The sequence below is a fragment of the Staurois parvus genome, unplaced genomic scaffold (genome assembly GCF_062004578.1).
Source record: "Staurois parvus isolate SC_StPar_1 unplaced genomic scaffold, SC_StPar_1.0 ptg001349l, whole genome shotgun sequence".
In the NCBI taxonomy this organism is placed as follows: Eukaryota; Metazoa; Chordata; class Amphibia; order Anura; family Ranidae; genus Staurois; species Staurois parvus.
The window spans coordinates 1,726,887-1,750,178 of NW_028319145.1; the positions used below are offsets into that span (position 1 = coordinate 1,726,887).

Below are 23,292 nucleotides of genomic sequence, written 5' to 3' on the forward strand. Positions count from 1 at the left end.
CCATGTCCACTGACACCCACTGGTATCCCATTCAATATTGTATACTAAAAACGGACAGATACGGATCTGTTCCCCGTATGTCCAGCAAATAAGATTGGATGACAGTTGGATGGAAATGGACAGGTAGTCTGCTTCCATCCAATCGCCCCATAGAGAACAGCAGGTTGTGTCTGTGTCCGCTCTGCACAGCAGAATGGACACAGACCTGTCATCTACCGGATCAGAGAAGAGATCCCCTACTGAGCAGGCAGATCCGCTTGATGGAGTCCATCTCGTCTGATAGGGGCCTTACAGCTAATCATAATAACAGCCAGGTATCCAAAAAATGATTTTTACAACATCAGATGGAACCCACCAATAGAGCGTCCATACTGGGGGTTGTAGAAACAAGAGGAGCAGGTCTGATAGTGCCAGGGGAAGAGGAACAGCGGACAGGACAACCAAACAGATGAATGAGTTTGTGGGTTCCATCTGATGTTGGAAGATAGTTTACTGGATCCTTGGCTATAATGATTAGCTGTATGTTTTCAGGTTTTAGCTTTTTCCTTTTTCTGAGGTCATTGAATATGGTTATATTTTTGATGTTTAAAATGTTATTTGATATTTAAAGTGTTACTAAACCCACAACAGTAAAATCAGTCTGTATGTGTGGTAAAGCATGCTTGTTATACTCACGGTGGAACCTCAGGGGTCAATCCTCCGCATTGTATAAAGCTTGAAACAGTGCTCAGCTAGACACTGATAGAAGTCACAAGACTGCTGATGAGAAAAGGTATTGTGTGTACTGTGGGAGACCAGATGTAGGGACTGCAGGGTCCTGGGTTTAGTAATGCTTTAATTTACAGACACCCTGTCAGCAACATCAAACACTTGATGAAGTGAACCATGTTTCATGAAACACGTTGAGATTAATGTCTTCCATCTCTGTTAAAAGACACAATGATTATTGGAGATCAGTATGAAGGAGCTTTACAACCATGTACTGAAAAGTGGAAAATGTATAAAATTGTTTCTGGTGTATTTTATTGTTTTTAACTTAATATGTTTTCAATAAAGTTGTTGACTTTTATATTTGTGTTTGCATGAAAAAAATGTCCCATAAGCAACTGATTTTCACTTCTTTGTAAGTTACAAGGATGGAGATATATGAGCCTCTGTACTAGTCCCCGGGGTGTTGTATTTCCAAGCTGAGAGCTTAGCTTTTCTGCAGAGCTACAGGTGTCACTGACACTCAAAGTGAATGCTACAAGGGAATACATGGAGGACTAATTAGGACTAGAGCAATAGCTCTGCTAGAAAGCCAAGCTCAGCCATACCATGAATGGAAAGAGATCTTCCATCTGTGACCCCGGACAGCCGTGAAGACTGCCACGGAGAGTGAACCCTGCGATAAACCTGACAATGAAATATCACTTAGGTGAGGCAGCTTTTTAAATAGTTGAGCCAGCCAGCAAGAATATTCAAAGTAGAATAACTGCAGCTGACTTTAGTTCTCTGCAGGAGGCAGATCATATACAGAGGAACCACAAAACAGACAAGAATAATGGTGATTTCATATATGTTTGCGCAAGACAAAAGCCAGAAGGTCCCTCTGGTTTTCCAGGATGTTCAGCGGTCTCCTGCCCTGTACGCGGCTTCTAAAGCTTGTTGTTCCTTTGAAACTCTATTGCTTGCTTGAATGTGCTTAATAAGAGCTTTGTGCCTTTTTCTTTCTTCCACCGCAATGAATAATGTGTAGGAGCTTTGAAGTGGCTCCCTCTGGGAATATCGCTGGTGTAAGAAACCGGCTCGGAGTTTATGGCGCTATTCTGCCAACTAACTGGGCTGGCTTCATCAGTAGTGCCCTGTGTCTGTCACATGATTCAGCTTGGGACCGCGACAGAGAGACAAAACGCAGAATTTTCATTGAGAAGCTGGCTACAGAATACTCAAGTGTCAGCTCACTAGCTAATGAATTGATTAATTAATGAATCATTTCCATGGCTCCATTCCCTTGGAGGACTTAGTGTAAATAGATATCTAACAATTAAAACTTCATGGTAGGGCTTCGATTTTTTGGCTCTCGTATGTGGCCCACGCTTCTTTTTTAATAATCAGCATTCTGACAAAAGACAAAAGATACATGCCTCCAAAGATATTTTGTATTATACTGGTACTATTAGTACTGATGCTTGTATCATACTAGTGTTATACTATCATTTGTCAGCTATCATTTACTGCATTTCAGCCTTGAGCTACATTACACACAGGAAACACAGCTACCCGCTCAGTGCTTCTGTTTTTTTTCTATTTTTTGTTTCAGGCGCAACAAATTGCAAACATAACAGGCTTAATGTTCATCATATCAAGGTGCTTGAAAAAGTCAAAGCTGGAGTCCATACATAATTCACAGAGTTCATTTATTAAAAATCAAGTGGTCCAGTATACAACAGTACAGTAGTAGGGCTTTGTAAGCTGAAATGTGTTCGTTTCTGCTATATGCTGGACCACTAGATTTTTAATAAATAAACTTGCAGATTATGTAAGGCAGTGGTTCTCAACCTTCCTAATGCCGTGACCCTTTAATACAGTCCCTCATGTTGTGGTGACCCCCAACCATAAAATTATTTACCCAGTAATTATAATTCATGAGTGTCGTTTTACCTCCAATACTGCTGCTTTCAACACAGTAGCTGCTTTTAACAGAGTAGCTGCTTTCAACACAGCAGCTGCTTTCTACACAGTAGCTGCTCTTTACACATCGGAAATATGTGTTTTCTGATGGTCTTAGGGGACCCCTGTGAAATGGTCATTCGACCCCCAAAGGGGTCGCGACTCACAGGTTGAGAACCACTGATGTAAGGACTCCAGCGTTGACATTATGGAGTATCAAGTGGATGGGGATGATAGGAACCTAGCTGCAAGAAAAAATCTTGTTGCTTGATGATAACAGCCAGGGGGTAAAGCTAAAACTCCTTTGTTTGGAGGGATCATATTAAGGTGGTAAAATATTGCGAGCAGTGAATTGTTCATGTAGGAAATCTTAAACGTTTTGGTTATATATTACGTGGCAAAGACCATCTGACGTATCTCAGGTCATGCGGTCTATTTATGTAGTGTCCAATTTCTTTTTTTTCAAATTAAAACATAAGGGGATAAACGAAGAGGACTGAAGAGAGGAGGGGACACGGATTCAGAAGATGATAGGAAAGGGGAATAACTGGGGGAGGGACTAGGAGGGAGATGTGGGGTGCAAGTGACAAGAGCGTCAGACATGCATCACCCCCGGATCATCACTAGGCTGGGGTTTTAGGGTCAGAGTGGATGTTCTAATGCCTTGAGCCTCTCATCCGTGGATTCTCCAGATTCAGATTGTGGTGTAAACCTGGTCCTCCTTAGTCCGCAACAGAAGGTGGGTCAGGGGTCAGTACACTTTTGTAAGAAGTAAATCTGGTGAAGTCTATCCTTGGATACCAAATATTGCCTCATTACTGTTTTACGTAGAAGCATTACTGTCATGCACCACCCCACTCTCCTTTGTCTGTAACCTATTAATCTTGGAACACCCCTGCTTGTGATCCTAGAACACCATCCATGCTACCTGCACATACAGTAAACCTTCTGAAATAAAAAATGTGGGTGCTCAGATGTTTCTCAAAAGTTTGCAAAAGAGCACCTGGATGTTCCACAGCACTACTGGCAAAATATACTGCGGACAGATGAAACCAAGATTGAGTTGTTTGGGAAGAACACACAACACTATGTGTGGAGAAAAAAAGGCCCAGCACATCAAAACCTCATCCCCACTGTAAAACATGGCGGAGGGAGCATCATGGTTTGGGGCTGCTTTGCTGCCTCAGGGCCTGGACGGATTGTTGTCATTGATGGGAAAATGAATTCCAGAGTTTATCAAGACATTTTGCAGGAAAACGTACGACCGTCTGTCCGCCAACTGAAGCTCCGCAGAAGATGAGTGATACAACAGGACAATGACCCAAAGCGTACAAGTAATTCAACAAAACAATGACTGCAACAGCACAGAATACGCCTTCTGGAGTGGCCCAGTCAGAGTCCTGACCTCAACCCGATTGAAATGCTGTGGCATGACCTTAAGAGAGCGATTCACACCAGACATCCCAAGAATATTGCTACACTGAAACAGTTTTGTGAAGAGGAGTGGTCCAAAATGACTCCAGATCGTTGTGCAGGTTTGATCTGCAACTACAGGAAACGTTTGGTTGAGGTTATTGCTGCCAAAGGAGGGTCAACCAGTTATTACGTCCAAAGGTTCACATACTTTTTCCTCCCTGCACTGTGAATGTTTACATGTTATGTGCAATTAAACCATGGCAACATCTAATGTTTGTGTAGTATTATGTTCAGCAGACTGTGTTCTTCTATTGTTGTGACTTAGATGACGTTCAGAGCACATTTTATGCCCAATTCATGCAAACCTCCACGTAATCCCAAGGGGTTCACATACTTTTTCTTGCAACTGTATCTCTCTGAATGAAACCTAATAGCTCATTGCTTTGTTTCACTTGCTGCCTAGAATTACTCTTTAAAAAGAACAAATACCATCGCACAGGGTTTCTACAGTCTTTATTCAAGATTGATCAAGTAGCTTAATAGAAGCAGAATAAAAGGGAAAGGAGATAATAAGGAAAGAAAATACAGTACAACAAAGAATACTCCAAGAATGGTGCACATACAATAGGGGAACAGTGATAAGGTCTTCTAAGGGTTTAACAAATTCAGTTACATATTTCTTGAAAGTCTAAAAGAGTAAAAAATCATCTTTTCACTATAGGTGATGGTGGTGATTGTCTCATCAACCTTCGTTATTGATAGAGCCAGTTTGTTTTCACATTCATATGCAGTGTGAGCTGAGACATTCAAGAAATACTGATAGATAGATAGATAGATAGATAGATAGATAGATAGATAGATAGATATGGGAGGGATAGATAGATAGATAGATATGGGAGGGATAGATAGATAGATAGATAGATAGATAGATAGATAGATAGATAGATAGATATGGGAGGGATAGATAGATAGATAGATAGATAGATAGATAGATAGATAGATAGATAGATAGATAGATATGGGAGGGATAGATAGATAGATAGATAGATAGATAGATAGATAGATATGGGAGGGATAGATAGATAGATAGATAGATAGATAGATAGATAGATAGATAGATAGATAGATATGGGAGGGATAGATAGATAGATAGATAGATAGATAGATAGATAGATATGGGAGGGAGGGATAGATAGATAGATAGATAGATAGATAGATAGATAGATAGATATGGGAGGGAGGGATAGATAGATAGATAGATAGATAGATAGATAGATAGATAGATAGATAGATATGGGAGGGATAGATAGATAGATAGATAGATAGATAGATAGATAGATATGGGATAGATAGATAGATAGATAGATAGATAGATAGATAGATAGATAGATAGATAGATATGGGAGAGATAGATAGATAGATAGATAGATAGATAGATAGATATGGGAGAGATAGATAGATAGATAGATATTACCCGCTGGACAAAATGATGGAGGGTTGTGCCTAGGCACCAGATTCTCTGTGGCAGTAGAATTTGTAGTCCTGTGTCAGTAGTAAATAATAGGATCTCAGGCTACACACAGAGCTCAGTCAGATTGTTGGACCCCCCCCCCTATACTGGTACAGACGGTAATGCCTAGATCTCCCGTCCTTAGGAACACTCAAAGAGTGCAATGCTAGTTCTGGGCTTTCCTGCTAGACAGCACAGCATGCACTCCCACACCAAAGCACTCTGTAATAAATATTTATGTCTAAATTATTAAGTATAACAAATTTTTTTTAGGTTTGGATAGAGTATAGAGGCATTAGAACACCTATTCGGTATTATTGCTTTCTCTGCCCCCGTTAGGGAGATCTCCCTCTCTATTTGTCCTGTTTACCACTATCATTGAAAGTAAAAGAAAATCCCAAATTTTGTGTTGTTCTGGTGACTAGTTCTGGTGAACTGAAGGATCCAAGGGATTCCCTTAATTTACAGGGATTTCCTCTCACTTTCTGTTTGGCTATGGGACAGGAAGTGAAGGGAAATCTCCCCAATGGGACACAAAAAAAAAATCTGACAGGGGTTATATCCATCCCTTACTCAATCGAAAATGAAAAAAAAAAGTTTTGCCTGTATTTCTGCTTTAATTATAAAAATGAATTGATAAATAATTTAAAAGAGAGAAAATTACCCAAACCCACTGCAGTTTCCATTTAAGAGAAGTTTATATATTTGTTGCTACTTTTATGAGTCCCTGGAGAAAGTTCAGCCACTTTTAGGAAAAAGCATAAAAATCCCAATGGTGTCCAGTGATTGGGCAGTGTACATGTAGCCAAATCTGGCTTAAAGCGTTTGTGTAGCCAAAACTTCCCAAAATTTTTGGGTAGAGCAGAGTTAAACCCTCTGCCATGTTATTTTTGGCTGTCTGTGGTCCACTGGGGAGTTTTCTATTTCCTGTCCCAGAAATACAACAGGAAGTTAAAGGAAATTTCCCAAAGTGAAGGGATTTCCCTCAGAAGATGTGTTCCCATAGGAAGATTTCCCCTGACCTTTTGTTCTAGGGACGACTTTAAAAGTTCAGTTTCCTCATTGCTTTCTTTTACAATACAATGTCAATTGGGATAGATGGAGGGGTCAGTGTCCCGAGTGAGGACGCAGAGAGCAATAAAAATGTGACAGGGTGTCTAGACTTTATTAACTCTATCTGGATTTAAGAAAGGTTTTTCCTAGGGGGTCACTTTGGGTTGGTCAGATAGGGGTGTGTACTTTTTATTGGTAGGTAGCTGGGGTGGTGAATCTTGTGTTGGTCAGAGAACTTTTATTCAGCGTATTGCACTGTATTTTGGCCTGTTCTCCTTCTGTATGTTCTATATAGTAAAATATTATTATTATTATTTGAATGCAGTTAAAGAGGAGCATGGAGCTAAAATCCTGACAGGTACTGAACTACATGATTTCCTCCCACTGCCAGGAAAGTTAACAAAAGTGTGCATGCAATAAGTAATTTCTACTCTTTCTCATTTAAAATCAACATTCATTATTTTTTAATTAGACTGGAGTACCCCTTTAAGAGTCCGCCTAGCCATTTCCTCCTTTATCATTGGACCAGTCGTTTCCGCTTCACTTGACTGTCCCCCGAGAGATGAATGCCAGCGAGCGTGGCACAGATGGGGCCCGATACTTGAAAGTCATCTGCATATGAAGAATTCAAATCTTTAGCCTGGCTGATTTGAACAGAAAGCCAATTACGGGACTGAGTTCGTTTTGAAATGGAGCTGTAATTTGCAGCTTGTGAAATTAATCCTTTAAAGAGCACAGTGGCAAACACGCTCCGGCTCGTATCAAGTGCCGGCATCCTGAAGTCCCTTCATTTGCTTCTTCACTGTTAATACAATTAATGAAGAGGTGTTGAACCGTCTCACCCGGAGAGAGGGGATTTAAACCTGATCTGTGATTACAAGGCTGGACTACGAGGGGGAGTGGGGAAACTCAGAATGGCCTGCAGGTGTGGGCTCTCACCTCCCCGGCCTAGACTGTTACAGGGAAATCCAGCTGATTCCAGCCATTTTCAGAATGACCGAAAAAGAGTGAAAGCCATAACTTTTTAATGTATTGGTTGCTAAAGCAGAGCCAGTGACAGCTATGTTTTCCCCAATGAAGTGAACCTAGCATCAGCAATATTCCCTACTCTGGGCCCCGCTAATCCTCTGAACACTATTTTAAGTGATTTTGTTATCACAGGATATTTAAAGTAGATGCTGATCTCCCGCAGTATCTTTGTGTCCACTTCCTGTCTACTGGCTGCATTTCTCAAGGTGGATTTCCCGATGGTGACAACAACATGCCTATGCAAAGTGCGTCACCACAGCCGCTTTTATTTTCCATCAAGAGAGGGTGTGGCAGGGTGACAACACAGGGGAAGAATAGGTAGACAGGGACAGTGCATTGGGGTGTGACAGGGTGACAACACGGGAAGAATAGGTAGACAGGGATAGTGCATTGGGGTGTGACAGGGTGACAACACGGGAAGAATAGGTAGACAGGGACAGTGCATTGGCTGAACAGGAAGTGCATGAACAAGGACATGCCTGGCAAGATCACCATTAATATTATTAAAAGTGATTCCTCAAGACAGTGAGGCATTTTTGAGTTTGATATGGTGATGTATGGGGCTTATCCATGAGAGGCTGACATTTAAGCCCCTGGATGAGTATACCTGTATTAAATATCTGTAGCAAGATAGAATATACTATCTAATTAGTTTTGTCCATGGGGTAACTCCATTTCTTAACCTCCCTGGCGGTATGATTATTTCAGATTTTTGGTGCTGAAAGCGGTACATTTTTTTGCATGGAAATATGTAGTTTTTTTATTGTAGGCTTTAATTTATAGGAATAACTCACTGAAATCTGTCCGAACAAGAGTCTAGTAAACATCCCGGGTATGATAAAATTTGAAACACGAAATCATAAATTATAATTTAATAAATAATCATAAAAAATAATAATATAATAATAATACATTTAATTCAATAATATAATCAAACCAAAAACACTGAAATTTGAAATATAGCGCAAAGTTCGCACATCGCTGAGCAAAGTCGCAAAATCGTTTTCAGTGTCTAATGATGAATTTCCCCACGAATCATTATCACTTAATTCTGCAAGTGGTTCTGATTTACTATCGCTGTTCTCTAACTGGTCTAAAACCACTTTTGACCTAAAGGGACACTTTTTGGACGCCATGGACGTTTCTCAGTTTCCAGGCAGAAAGAACAGACAAAACGCAGGCAGGGCACCGGACAAAGCACTCGGGACAAAATGTATGTGAAATGGGTTGAAACAGCAATGTTTTACTATGAAAAATGTGTTTTGAAAAAAATTAAATTTTTTTAAATTTTCAAATTTCCCACCGGCGCCCGTGCGTCCCGACGTCACAGGGACCGGAACACAGAAGCCGGATCCCGGCATCGGCCGGAGGAGATGGCCGGGGACACTGCAGGGGACACATCGCGGGAGCGAAGGACAAGGTAAGTGCTGCAGGGACTCCCTATGCAGCGCCGCATGGTAAGCCCGAGTGTAGCTCGGTGTTACCGCTTTTGGCACTGACATTTTACCCCGAGCTACACTCGGGAATACCACCAGGGAGGTTAATAGAGATTATATATTCAAGCTGATAGGCTTATGATCAAACTACAGTGTATGCCGTCATTTCATCTACAACAGTATGGTATTTGATTTGGTCTGGTGTTATTAACCATATGGATGTAAGGTAAATAATTGCCATGGTATCCAGTCCTATTGATGTGCACATTCCACTCCAATAGGCATTAATTACAGCTGAGTATACATTTTTTATATATTTGAATAAAAGTTATATATTTTAGATTCATCAATTGGCCAGATGGTGCATAGGGAAATGCACCCTCGCCCAGTATAGATTTGTTATTTGCCAAAGATGATGATTTACAGTTTGGGCTTAGTTCAATAGTTGATTGAAACTAAACAATATCCTAATTTTTCAGAAATAATCTGTGCACAACCACTACGTAATGGCTCTGTAATCTGTGTTTTTCTGCTTCATTGTAACATCATTGAGCGCCTGAACCTTTCTTTTCCCCCTCACTTCCTGTTGTTTGGAACAAACGGTCATGTACACTGCTCTAGGCACACTGTACATCCCATTGTTCATAGAGAAAAAACAGATGGCGCACACACCTAGTGCATTATCCAAGATTTATTGTAGGAATGAGATAATAAAAACATACTCACAGATGAAGCGTGTATCTAAAAAGCATAGAAAAATGACAATGGCCACAACGGCAGGCAAGGTGTTCTCACTGTCAGTGCGGTCAAATGGCTGACGAGTTTCGGGGACGAATCCCTTTCCTCAGAGCTGATGACCAACCTCTGATGCTGATGTATGATGTATGGACAGAAAGAGCCTCGCTGTTGATGCCACCTTGCCCGCCGTTGTGGCCATTGTCATTTTTCTATGCTTTTTAGATACATGCTTCGTCTGTGAGTATGTTTTTATTATCTCATTCCTACAATTAACCTTGGATAATGCACTAGGTGTGTGCGCCACCTGTTTTCTCTCTATCCAGTGGCTGATTTCCCCGTCTGAGGAGGGCTGCACCCCTGGAACATTTCCTTTGGTTGTCGCTGTCCTGGTACCCTTGACTTCCCTTTTGGCTGTGCATATCCTGAGGCGCTGGAGAGTACATACGATATCCGGTTCCATTGTTCATAGTCCATACTAAATCTTGGGAGTGAAAAAGAGAGGCTGGCTACGCTGTTCTTTAAAGAGGGACCATGGTGAACGAATGTAGCCATTGTCTGCAAGAAATCAGATTACAGCAGTAATAAAAAGGAATTTATGGATTTGGAGGAGGCAGGGAGCAATAGAAGAGACTTTTCTGAGTTAAGAATACATACTTGAATAGAATATATTTTTTAAACCAGAGTTTAGTGTCACTTTAACCTCTGCTTGGTTGTGTGCTCACTGCTGAATAGGTACAATGAACATACAATTCTACATAATGTGCTCTATTAAAATTGTAAACATTATTTTGGGGGAAAAAAATGGAAATGTGGGAGACTTTCTTTCAGCTGCTGATGAGTGACAGACCACAGAACACAAAGCTGTTGATAGAGCTGCCAAGATGGCGGGATGGGGTTAGGTTCACTTTACTGGTTTAGTGGCCAAATGTCTTTCTTGCCTATAAACTTCCTCCAATTATCTGTTGATTACATGATTCAAAAATACTTCCCCCAAATAGGATGATAAAGGAAATGATAAAAGAATATGAAAAAAGTTAAATACTCTAACTATATAAGAACAGGTCAGTTCTGTTTTACCAAGCAACAGCCCTATGGCAGTGGAAAGTATGGGCAACACTGACACAATGGGGGAGATTTAATAAAACTGGATCACTCAGAATCTGGTGCAGCTGTGCATGGTAGCCAATCAGCTTCTAACTTCATCTTGTTCAATTAAAGTGATTGGAAAGGCAGATATGTTTTTATTAAAATAACAAACCTGTAATATTTACCTGCTCTGTGTAGTAGTTTTCCACAGAGCAACTTAGATCCTCCTCTTCTTGGGTCCCCCACCGGTGCTCCTGGCCCCTCCCTCCTGGTGAGTGCCCCCAAAACAAGCAGCTTGCTAATGGATCACCGCTGCCGTGCCACTGCTCTGTGTGTCTATTCACACATGGAGCATATCTCGATCCTGCCCCTCACTCTCTCCTCCTTGGCTCACTGGCTGTGATTGGCAGTAGGGGGAGCCAATTGTTCCTGCTGTTGTCTCAGCCAATGAGGAGGAGAGACCTGGGACAGCCGAGGCTCTCGTGCACTTCACTGGATCGAGATGGGGCTCGGGTAAGTATTGGGGGGTTGCTGCACTCAGAAGTTTTTTTTACCTTCATGCATAGAAAACCTGGAGCTTTTACAAGTACTTTAAGCTTTGACAATAATACCTGGAATCTGATTGGGCAGAGCTGCTGCACATGTTGCACCATGCAGGTTTAGTAAATAACCCCAGTGAGGGTAGGTGGAGGGTTTAAAAGATGGTGAAAGTGAGTGTGAGAGTGAAAGTGATGGTGAAAGTGATGGTGAAAGTGATTCATCCCAATATGTTAATATTTCCCCCATTTCCTAAAATGTGTAACTTTCTATGCTCACAGGTACCTATGTGATGACAGTGACCGCACACGATGCTGATGACATCAACACGTCAAACGGGATCGTCATGTACCGCATCATGGCGCAGAGTCCGCAAAGCCCATCCCAGGATATGTTTGTGATCCACAGCGAAACAGGAGTCATTAATACAGTGGCGGCGGGTCTGGACAGAGAGGTGAGCAGGCCTTTCCTTGCCTCTGCTTCTTCAGGTGGATAAATATCAGTATTTTAAGATCTTGTTGGCACCACTAGACTGAAGTGTATTAGACCTGGTCGGGGCTGATTGAGGAGGAGAGTTGGAATCAAGCTGTCAGCTACAACTATGTATATAATTACATATAGTTAGTCTGGCTGAAAAAAGACAAAAGTCCATCCAGTTCAACAATTAAAAAAAAAAAAAAAGATTATAATCCTATACCCAGCAAGAGCTCCTGACATCAGGTAGGGCAGCGGTAACTCGCCTATAGGAATGATTTGTGACTTTTTTTAGCACAGGGATGCATAGTGAGATCAGTGAACTATATAGAAAATAGGATTTGAATGGTGCAAGTTGCTGGCAAGGGGAGAAGAATGAATAAGGCCACACATCTGATAAACATGTTTCAGTGCACAAATGGGAAAAAAAATGCAGTAAAACTACGAAGCCGTAATGTAGCTAGCACTTGTCTGCTCGATCATTCACTTCTAGTTCTCATGTCCAGAAATCTGCCCGGCTACATTACCTGATCCCACTAGTAATCAGCTTCTACAAATTACCTGCGTAATGTATGCAAAGCTCATTAGTTCATAAGCTGCATGGCGAATCTGGAGGGAGTGTGTGCAGTGGGCCGGTTTTGATAAATTCAAGGCAAGTATGGATCTAGCTGCTGCCACCAGTTCAGCAAATGATGGCAATGAAACCATCAACTACAAAAAATGACAAAACAAAAGGGACTTGGAGTTGTGGAGATTTTACTGGGAGTGGGCTGGTAGACTGTGGAGAGAGGTTTTTGTTGGGATTACAGTGAAGAGGTTACTCTTACAAAATGACCACATATGACTCTATATTTTAATATGACATATGCACTCCCTGGTTATCTCCCCCTTGGACTACAGTGTCTCACTGGCCTGCCTTTACACAGACTATCCCCCCATTCAGTCTATCATGAATGATGCCACTAGACCCATACACCTTACTAACCAATCCATGACTGCTGACAATCCCTTCACTGGATTCCCATTGCCCAGTGTATAACATTCAACCACATAACCACAACTTACAAAGCCATCTGAAACACTCCCCCAGCTACACCACCAACCTCATCTCAAAATATTGCCCAAATCGTCTTCTCCTCTTCTATCAAGACCTCCTGCTCTCTAGCTCCTTTTTTGCTTCCTCCCATGCTTATCTCCAGGACTTCTCCAGAACCTTTCCCATCCTATGGAACTCCTTACCCCAGTATGTCCGGTTAACTCCTACCCTGTCTACTTTTAGGCGAACTCTACCCCACCTTCACTAAAAACTGTACTTCAGCTGCCTCCATCAGATTTCTCGCCCAGCTGTTACCTTTTGTACCACCTCCCCTCCCTTTAGATCGTACGCTCCATGAGAAGGACCCTCCTATTACTTCATATTGAACTGTATTATAACTGTACTGTTTCCCTTTACATTATAAAGTGCTGAGCAAATTGTTGGCTCTTTATAAATCCTTTATAAAAAATATTAATCTATGTTACGCAGGCCTACAGAAGTGAACATTACTGCATGGAAACATTACCATTTCCTTTTTTTTTGCATGTTGATTATAGAATACAGTTTTTTTTCTCCTTGAGACCTCATGCACACTCAATGCTTTGCCAACTCTCCTAGTTGCCTTTCCTCCTGGCAGCAGCATTTTGGCAGAAAAAAATGCCTGATGCTAGAAAAATGCATTGACATGTTTGGGCATTTAGCTGCATCAAGCGTTTTGACAGTTAATTCATTTTACTGGTCAGAATAATTATTTATTTCTGCCAAAACACCTTTGCTCCTGGATTCTGCTGAAAGTGTTTTGGTTTTTTCTGTCTTCAAACACCCCTACTTCTAAACTCCTCTATGCACCTACGAGTGTATGGACACATAGGATAACACGCAGGGGTGTTTAGAGGCGGTAAAAATAAAATGTCAGACAACCCTAAGAGCATTGTTAAAAACATCCGGTGTGCATGGGGCCTAACTCATGTATGATTGCTCATCAGCACTTGACAAAAGCATTGCTTTGCCTATACTCATTGACTGCAAAAAGACAAATCATGCCATACCCAGGGGTGGACTGACAACTCATGGGGCCCCCCGGGCAATAGGGGAACATGGGGCCCCTGTGTCCTTGCCCAAACCCAAAAAAGCCAATGAAAAAGGTACCAGGGGCATCTCATGGGGCCCCCTACTGACCCCGGGCCCTCGGGCAGTACCCGAGTTTCCAAATGGTCAGTCTGCCCCTGGCCATACTCCAGGGTAGGTTAAGGGTCTGCTAACCACAGAAAAAAAACACAAACCTGCATGTCATTTATTTAAAACTAAAGATTAATATTTTGTTTTACTGGCATAAGGGATCTGATGAGAAAATCTTTCATAGGTGAGAAAACACTTTAGGGCCAGAGTGATATTTTGGAGTTGTACATATCACCATACACCCTGCACCTCATCACTCCATTGGAGGGTGCACATGGAAACACATGGAAACACCAGAACTGGAAATCCTACTAATATAAATAAATAAATACGCACACATACAGTATACATTGTAATATATGTAGTGAGCTGTGTGATATGACTGGTAGACTTCTGTGCTTCAAGACATCCAGTGGGCTCCCAAACAAAGCAAAACATACGAGTCCAAGAAATGAAAGGGATGGAGCGCAGATCTTCCTGCTTTGATTTTGTTCAAACATACATGTCACAAAGAACAAAGAATAATCGTTTCTGGCAAAACTGCCCTTTCTTTTGTGAACCTGAGAAAGGTTAGTGTTGCCTGAAATGTTCATCCTTTGTTCCTTGCCACATGTGTGTTTGAATAAAGACAAAGCAGGAAGATCTGCGCTCCATCCCTTTTATTTCTTATATATAGAGAGTATATTACTAGCCACATGCTGTAGCCAATATCATCTGCTCTTTTGTATTATACACCATGAAGTGAGTGAAAGCAATGACTTACATACCACATAGAAAATAACATTTGTCATTGTTATCTGCAGCCTTTTGGCCGACCCAACCAGTTCTACCGTATGTAACCCTGTCTGACACTAAGAGGATTATGTACTTAAATTGCATGGTGCAAAATCTGGTGCAGCTGCATAGAAACCAATCAGCTTCCAGGTTTTATTGTCAAAGCTTAATTGAACAAGCTCCAAGACGTCTAGTGATGAAATGCGTAGGACGAGGCTTGGATGTGACGTCACCATGCACAGCTGTGGTTGGACTCATGGCTTGGAGATTGTGGCCAGAGACAACCCAACATTTTACAAATGTGCCCACAAGCTTGTGTCAGTGGCAACACATGTGAATTTGAGTTGTTCGATTCTTTTATGCAATAAAACATTTTTTAATGGTTTTACGTTATGGGAGCCCCCCTTCTTTTTTCTTCCTCATTTATATGACTGATTGAGTTAAGGGAGTGGAGTGCAGGGAAGATCATCCAGTGCCCAGGGTAAAGATGTCAAATTGCACCCCCCTCCCCCTTAATGTGAAAACTTATGAGGAGGAGGGTGAGAGAGAGCACAGCCTGCACCTTCTCCTGGCTCTCTCCTCCTCTCTATGCCACTTCCAGTGCTGGGCTGAAGTAGAGATACCACTGTCACTATTCCTGTCAGCCTTGTAGTAGAAGGAACTTGAGGCGCCCTCAATTCTACAATGCATGCTGCACCCAGGGCTGCCATCCCTTCTGCCCATCCCTTGTCCCCGCCCTGAGTGATTGCACTTTTCTGAGAAGCCGAGCGAGAAAAGGATCGTGAGGCTGCAGACCGTTACTCCCAGAGCATCACATGCTATTAGCTGGTTTATTATTTTACCAGCATGGGGCATTGGTGAGTTTATTTAATTTGGTGGTGGAAGAGCACATTATTGGTGAACACTAAGAAGATTTGTTCTGTATGTAGATTCATTTATCACATGGTGGACATTTACGATGTATGTTTATGGTGGACATTACAGACACGTGGGCTATATAAGTTTTCCCATTGCATATTGTACTTTATTATTGTACTCAGGGTGGATTTGGTTTAAATCAAACTGATTTAAATCACGATTTAAATCACTAGTCAGTCAGGCTTGATTTAAATCCTAGTTTTCTACATAAAGACTAATTCTTGCTGGTATAACTTTAATATACAAGTAGATGAAGATTTTTAGAATAACAACTTTTCATATTAGTTTTTTTATCCCCAGTTTAATAGGTTAATCATTCATATTTGGACAACTTTTCTGTTGTACTTAGGAAGGAGAAAAATAATCATTGCCTTAATAATAACAATTTAAATAGATTTATTCATCTGAAACAATAACATTCCAGCATATGTGATTTGCTTAAACAAACATCCATGTTTGGTAACTAATTTGGCTAAACAAAATATATATATTTTAAGAAACGTAGACTGTCAGCCCCTTCCTCCTCACACTTAGTTGCACTTTCTTCTTGTGCAGATCTATTCCACTCCAAACAATCAGAAAAATATTGTTTCTATTCTATTCACTGAACTTCTTGAAACTTAGCAGTGAAGGGGTTGATTCTGTATTCATAGGTTTGTAGAAGTTAGGATGAAGGTCTTTTTCTTAACTCTGTTCATGTTATAACATTTTTGCTGTGAAGAAGAGGCATGTGATCTCCGCTGAGTCAAATTCAGTTTTGAGAACTGCAAAAGTAAACCGAGCATCTGTGATAATATCTTGTAGGCAGAGAAACTGCCCAATAATCTTACAAAAACCTCTGGAAAAGCATGACATTGTGAATGGATTCATGGAATTTATTTACCAAAAAAATTAAACATATACAGCCTTATTCTACATAATTAAAAAACAAATCTTTATTTCATGATGGAATAACCTTTGGGTGGTAATATATTTTCCTCAAAAAGCATTTTATTTAAAAAAAATCTGATTTAAATCAAACAAATCCGATTTGTTTGATTTTTTTTAAAAAATCATAGATTTTTTTCCACCCTGATTGTACTTTTGTTGTATGATTTTTGATTCTTTTTTTGCATTATTTGCACGTTATAATTCTAAGTCCATACATATTTTGATAGAGTAAGGATTTTATCGTTTTGGTTAGCGCTGTTCTAGTTGCACACTAATACATGTAATGATTCTATTCTGTATATTAGATCCTTTTTCTTTCACAAAGCTTTGTTTAGATTTGTCTTCTTCGCATCTTCCTGACGACTGAGCTGTCTCACATAAGTGACAGGAGTTGGGAAAACAACGGCAGTAAAATAAATATGTCGTTAAAACAAATACCTTGAATTAAATAAATGAAAAGGAAAATGTCAATTCATGACAAATCAACCTCAACATTTACAGACGTACGTAACATCCCAAGTCACTTGTTTTACTGGATGCCAAAGTGCAAGTGTATGTAACCTTGCATTGCAGGAATATACTGGGGGGTGCAGTATATTGCAACTGTGCAGAGCTTTGGGGGGGAAGATTGCTCCTTTTTTTTTTCCCCAGATACCTCTGTGATCAGATTGCTGTATCTCGCTCTGTCAGGAGAATAAGAGAAGTGCGCTCGTCAAGGACTTCAGCAAGATGACAGCAGAGAGGGAGCAATACCAATGGACGCTGGAACGCACGTCCCAATCACTAAATTACATCATGCACAAGAGAGTGGGAAGAAAGGGGCCCGTTAGAGCAGAGAGGATTTCACACTGTCACTTGGAACAAAGAACTGTGTTCATTCAGCTGGGAACGTGGTGCATGCAAGATAGTGTCTATTATTTTCTGTACCCCCAGCTGATAACCAACTCTGTGCTTTGGAAGCCACGTATCTGCCTTATTGATCAGAGTGGCACCTGCCTTTGTTCCTGCTCAGCCTGACACACATCACACAGTCATTTCCTGATCTTTCAAGGTCATCCTAAAAAAAGTAACAAGGTTGCAGAGTCTTCCCTTTTCCTCTCCCAGTCAGAAGCCGGCAGAATAAGTTCTTCCGCACAGACCAAGCTGTCCATGAAACAGGCTGGTGTACTGCAAGCATTGTACTGCGTGTGAGTATAGGGGGAGCTGGCCAGAGTGCTGAAATGGCTCACTGCTGAAAACACTCAGATTAACCTGAATCTAGTGTAAAAAAGTCCCATTGCATCACGCAAATACACAGAGTAAAGGCCTGAAACAATTGGTTGATTATCTGAGCATTAATATAGTGCTTGCAAGAGCCAATTCTAACTGTTTAGACGAAAAAAAAAAACCCAAGGTGCAAGCTAGAAAAATGTTCCGGTGACGTCATTTCCGGCCTGGGGGCCGTATTGGATCACCTTGTTGAATACACCCATGCAGTACACCCATAGCATGTGGTAAAAAGCTGGAAAACTTGTGGGCAAATGTGAGTGTAATACTTATTGTCGTTTTAAATTTGATGCAATAAAAACCGGTTGCACTATGGAGGGTCTCTGCTTGTGTCTTATTATGACCCTGTGAGGAGCTGGCTGTTAGTCTGTTGGAGGCTGGAGACGTGAGGGGAAAGCCTGAGAGGGACCCATTCTGATAGGATCACTTGATCCTCAAAGCGTGTTGACCCTGTGGGGTCTAATGAAGGAGGTGAGGGGGTATTTTGGCTGGTAAAGGATTGGCACGTGTGTACTACGTATACGGCACATTATATATTTTTGCATGAAGAGTGAAGTGTGAGGATCACCACAAATTATCGTATTACTATTATTATATCATTTTGGACTTTTTGAATTGATTATTTGTTCACTAATTTTGTGCACCAGTATACATATTGTTTCACAATGTGCAAATAGGAGTGTGTTTGTCACTTTTTTCACTAAATATTCCCCGTCAGGGAATTCACGTATGACACAACTATTTTATTATTTATGTATTGATTTATCACCTTGTATATATATATGTAGGGGATGTATATAGAGTTTGTGCATTTTATCACGTAATTTGTTAGTATTCTTAGCGCTACACTATTTATTTTAATAGAAAAATGTTATCATACGTGATCACAACATCTGATATTCGCTCAATGTGTACAGTAATCCTACGGAAATAAACAGAACAAAATGTGCATGATCAGAAGCAAAGAATGACCCAGAAGAAGGTGGCGAGGAAAACAGAAATTCTACACAAGAAAGAACGTTTGCCTGGGTCAGCCGAGAATTTTCGTACAAGACAATACCATTCTCTGCTACATCATCATATGCACCGTCATGGAAAATCGAACAATCGTTCGTGTGATTTCTCATAGTATGTACTTAGCTTTAAGAAAATCCAGTTTGGATATCCCAGTGTGGATTGATAGACCATAGTTGGTTGTCATTTATCTAGAATTCTACATCAAGCTGTAGCTAGTAGTAGTCACAGTTGGACTATTTGAATAATATGTAGCGCCCTCCTGGCTAGGTTGCTAACAGTTTAGGCAAACATAGTTTGTGGCTCCCCTTTAGCAAAGGAGCAGGGTTCAGTTTCTTTTGGCTGTTTTGGTTCTGCTGGTTGCAGGTTCTGCTGCTTTCCCCTGGATTCTGGCAGGTTCCAGCAATTAGTGGGTGGAGGAGACAGACCCCCACTTGCATATTCATGCAGCCTCAGCCAATACCTAGCAGGAAGAATGGCCAGTAGGGGGCTGAGGTGTGTATAAATAAGCTTTGGCAGGGTCCTTGTCCTGTTGCAACATACAACATATCCTTCTGTGCACATAACTGAAGATTAGAAGAGGCCGTCTATTTCCCAGCTCCAGTTAGAACTAGGGGACCCACATCCAAAGCTTCTGAATACAGTTGAAGGAAGTCCTCAGAGGATCTGATCTGGAGGCACATACTGCAGAAGCTGGATGGTACTGCAGGAAAGCATTCAAATACCCAGAACACAGTGAGTACTGCCCTAAAGATCCCAGAGACGGTCTTCGCTACCAGTTTGGAGAGCTCACTCCAGTTGCCGACTCAGGATTTACCTTCACGAAGCGGTCCCCTGAGTTGTAGTTTACTAAAAACTGAATACAAGAGGGTGGTTGCACCTTAAAGAGGCAGCACAGTATGGAACCCGGGATAATATAGCTGGCCCAGCCCTGGGTCTATGCTACAAATGTATGCCAAATACATCAGGCAGTGTTTGGAAAACTAGACCTATCCATTCTTATATACTTGGCCTATGTACTGCCATTTTAGAGACCCCAAACAAATCTGAATTCTGTTCATCTTTGGCCATATATAATAATGCTCCTAAAATTGTTTTGGTCTGCCTCCCTCCACCAGCGTATTCGTATTCACTATTCCTTACCTGGTCCTCTGCGATATTGCTAAAAGGTTCCCCAGGATTTAGCCCTGTTGTAGATGGAACATGTTGGGGGTATGGATTTGGGTGGGAGTGAACAGTGTGCTGTCATTGCAGTAAACCTGGGCTGGAGATGAAAGTCTTTGATGTGTGGTCCATTATTTGGATGGTGTATTTCAGTGGAGTAGTAGTGGACTCCAGTGCCTCGACACCCAGTTGGTTGCAGGGAATCAAGGGGATACAGGCTGGTATGTGGGCAGTGAAAAAGGTTGGGTTTGTCTAACAGTAGGCCTGATCGGTCTTATATTTGGGCTACATACTGCCATTGTAGTGAAACCAAATTATTCTGAATTCTGTGCTTTATCTAGGACCATACATAGAAACTCCCACAAATATATTTGCTTCCCTCCACCAGAATGTTTATATTCCACTTTTCCTTGCCTGATCCTCTGTGATCTTACTAAAAGATTACGAAAAAAAGGTAGAGCGTCAATCCAAACAAGCTGGTTACATAATTGTTGAGATGTCTAATTACGGGGAACTATGTAAATGTAGCATTTGTACTTAATTACAAATGTCAGGAGACTCTTAAATTAGCGTTGTAGGTCCTCACTGACTCTACTCCAGTGTGCGTAGACTTAGATGTCCTCGCTTCCAGCCTCATTCATCTCAAGTTTCTTACTAATTGGGTTATTTATGGACTAATTGGCAGGAGATGAATGAGGCACTTTGGATCCAAGAGAAATGAAGACTTAATGCTGTGTATTTATCCAGGTAGAGTTTTTGAGAATTAAAGGACCAGTAAACTTTAATTACTCAGGTTACTTTGTAAAGTATTAACATTTACAAGTTTACTTATGAAACAACCTATCGAGTACATAAACTGGCCTATTTGATATTATTTTTAAAGTGACTACACGGTATCCCAAACCGATTAAATGAGCAGCAACTCCCATGAGTAGCAGCAGGCACCATGAGTAGCCTGTTTGTACCTTTAATGTGACTTGAGTTACATACGTGTGTCAGGGAACCCTCATACTGCAAATCGAAACAAAAACGAGAAGCGCACCAACCTTGCGCATTACCTCAGTAACCAAAGTTTATTAATTATAAAATAATACTCACAAACAGCGAATAAAATCAGGCATGTAAGTCCTCAGAGGGACCTGAAAGATAAAGAGCCAGCGCGGATCTCTGATGAAGAAGGGATGCCCTTCGAAACGCGTCAACTGTACTGAGTATCCACCCCCATGATGGGATCCGCGCTGGCTTTTTATCTTTCAGGTCCCTCTGAGGACTTACATGCCTGATTTTATTCGCTGTTTGTGAGTATTATTTTATAATTAATAGACTTTGGTTACTGAGGTAATGCGCAAGGTTGGTGCGCTTCTCGTTTTTGTTTCGATTTGCAGTATGAGGGTTCCCCAGCCTTATTTGGAGCTGCACAGCTCTACATGCATTGGTGGTCGATCTTTCCAGGTCTGGTTCCATCTATTCGCCACCCGCCTGGGTCCTTGAGCACAGGAGATTTCGCTTATGATCTATTGTCTTGATTTTTAGGGAACCCTCATACTCAGGATGCCCACATTTGTACCAAATACTTCAACAGAGAACTGGGAATGGGTCCCGCAGCTCACCTAGAGTCAGTCAATGGGCTGTATTCTTGTACTTTAAAGTATATTAGCAAAAGTGTGTCCGTTCATTGAGCACAGAAGTACACTTTGGTACATTGGCAGCGGGTCATGCAATGGTGCAAAGGGGAGAGGGAATGGGAGTCAGGCGCAGTGGTGCTGCTGGTCTTTTATTATCTGTTGCAGGGGTGTCAAACTGGTGGCCCTCCAGCTGTTGCGAAATTACAAGTCCCATCATGCCTGGGAGCGTGCGGATTTTGGCGATGTTGCGGAGGTGGAGTCTGCACGGGCTGGGGGAAAGACAAGAAACTCGGTTTTGGAGAGGTTCGGTTTGGGGAGGTGGAGCGACGTCCAGTCTGATGTGTCACTCGGTGGGTGTGTGATTCGGGCAGAGACTGAGGGGGTGAGGTAGGGGGTTGAGAGGGGTTGGGCTCCGTTTCTGCCACCCCCCTCTGCCAATCCCTCCACTGGCTTCCGATTGCGCAATGGATCAAATTCAAAATCTTAACACTGACGTACAAAGCTGTCCACCATACTGCCCCGAACTACATCACTGATCTGGTATCCAAGTACCGCCTAACACGCACACTCCGCTCCTCACAAGACCTCCTTCTCTCTAGTTCCCTGGTCTCCTCCTCCCATGCCCGCCTCCAGGACTTCTCCAGGGTGTCACCCATCCTCTGGAACTCCCTGCCCCAACCCATCAGATTATCACCTACTCTCCTCTCCTTTAGGCGCACCCTGAAAACCCATCTCTTCAGGGAAGCCTACCCCACCCCCTGCTAACTTGTCGACCTCCTCCACTGTCACATGTTCTGTCCCCCTCTGTAATGTACAGCGCTGAGTGAACTATTGGCACTTTATAAATACTGTATAATAATAATAATAATGCCTCTGCCTTTGGGAGTCATGCTTGTAACTGTCAATCTTGCAATGCCTCATGTTACATGTAGTTTGGCAACAGCTGGAGGGCCACCAGTTTGACACCTATGATCTATTGAAAGGCTGGGGTGCTTAATGACAGCAAAGTCTGCAGTGCAGGTCAAGCACCCAGCTTCAGTCAAAAACCTATGTTTAAGTTTTGGACAAAGTAGGAAGAATGGCAATTTCTGTTGAGTTTTTCTTTCTGTCTCTGAGGCCGTTATCGAGATTTGTTGAGAAGAACGGATTCAGATACTTATTAGTTTGTATGACGGCCTCTTAGAACTTTGAGCCCATCAGGCAACCGTCTGATCTGACTGTTGTGAATTATAGGGGGGGGGTCTCCAATTCTTGCCTAGACAAGCCCCAGCTTCAGTGTAACATGGAAAAAAGCTGCTTGTGTCTTTAAGGCTCACATTAGCCATGTAAATGAATGGCCTCATTCCTCCGACACCTCCGTGCTCCAGAACTGCGAGCTCCCATACTTGTGTTCAGCTGAACCTAGCTGTGTGTCGGCACATAATCACTACAAAAGGTAGAGAGGACTCGGACTTG

At 41.8% G+C, this 23,292-nt stretch overlaps 1 protein-coding gene across 1 annotated transcript in view; it reads left to right on the forward strand.

Moving 5' to 3' along the window:
* Positions 1-23,292, forward strand: part of CDH4 (cadherin 4) — an 824,561-nt gene that overhangs the window by 741,376 nt on the left and 59,893 nt on the right. The window contains exon 7 of the mRNA XM_089661506.1: positions 11,739-11,911. Within this exon, the coding sequence (XP_089517632.1) occupies positions 11,739-11,911 (173 nt within the window). The remainder of the gene's footprint in view (positions 1-11,738; positions 11,912-23,292) is intronic.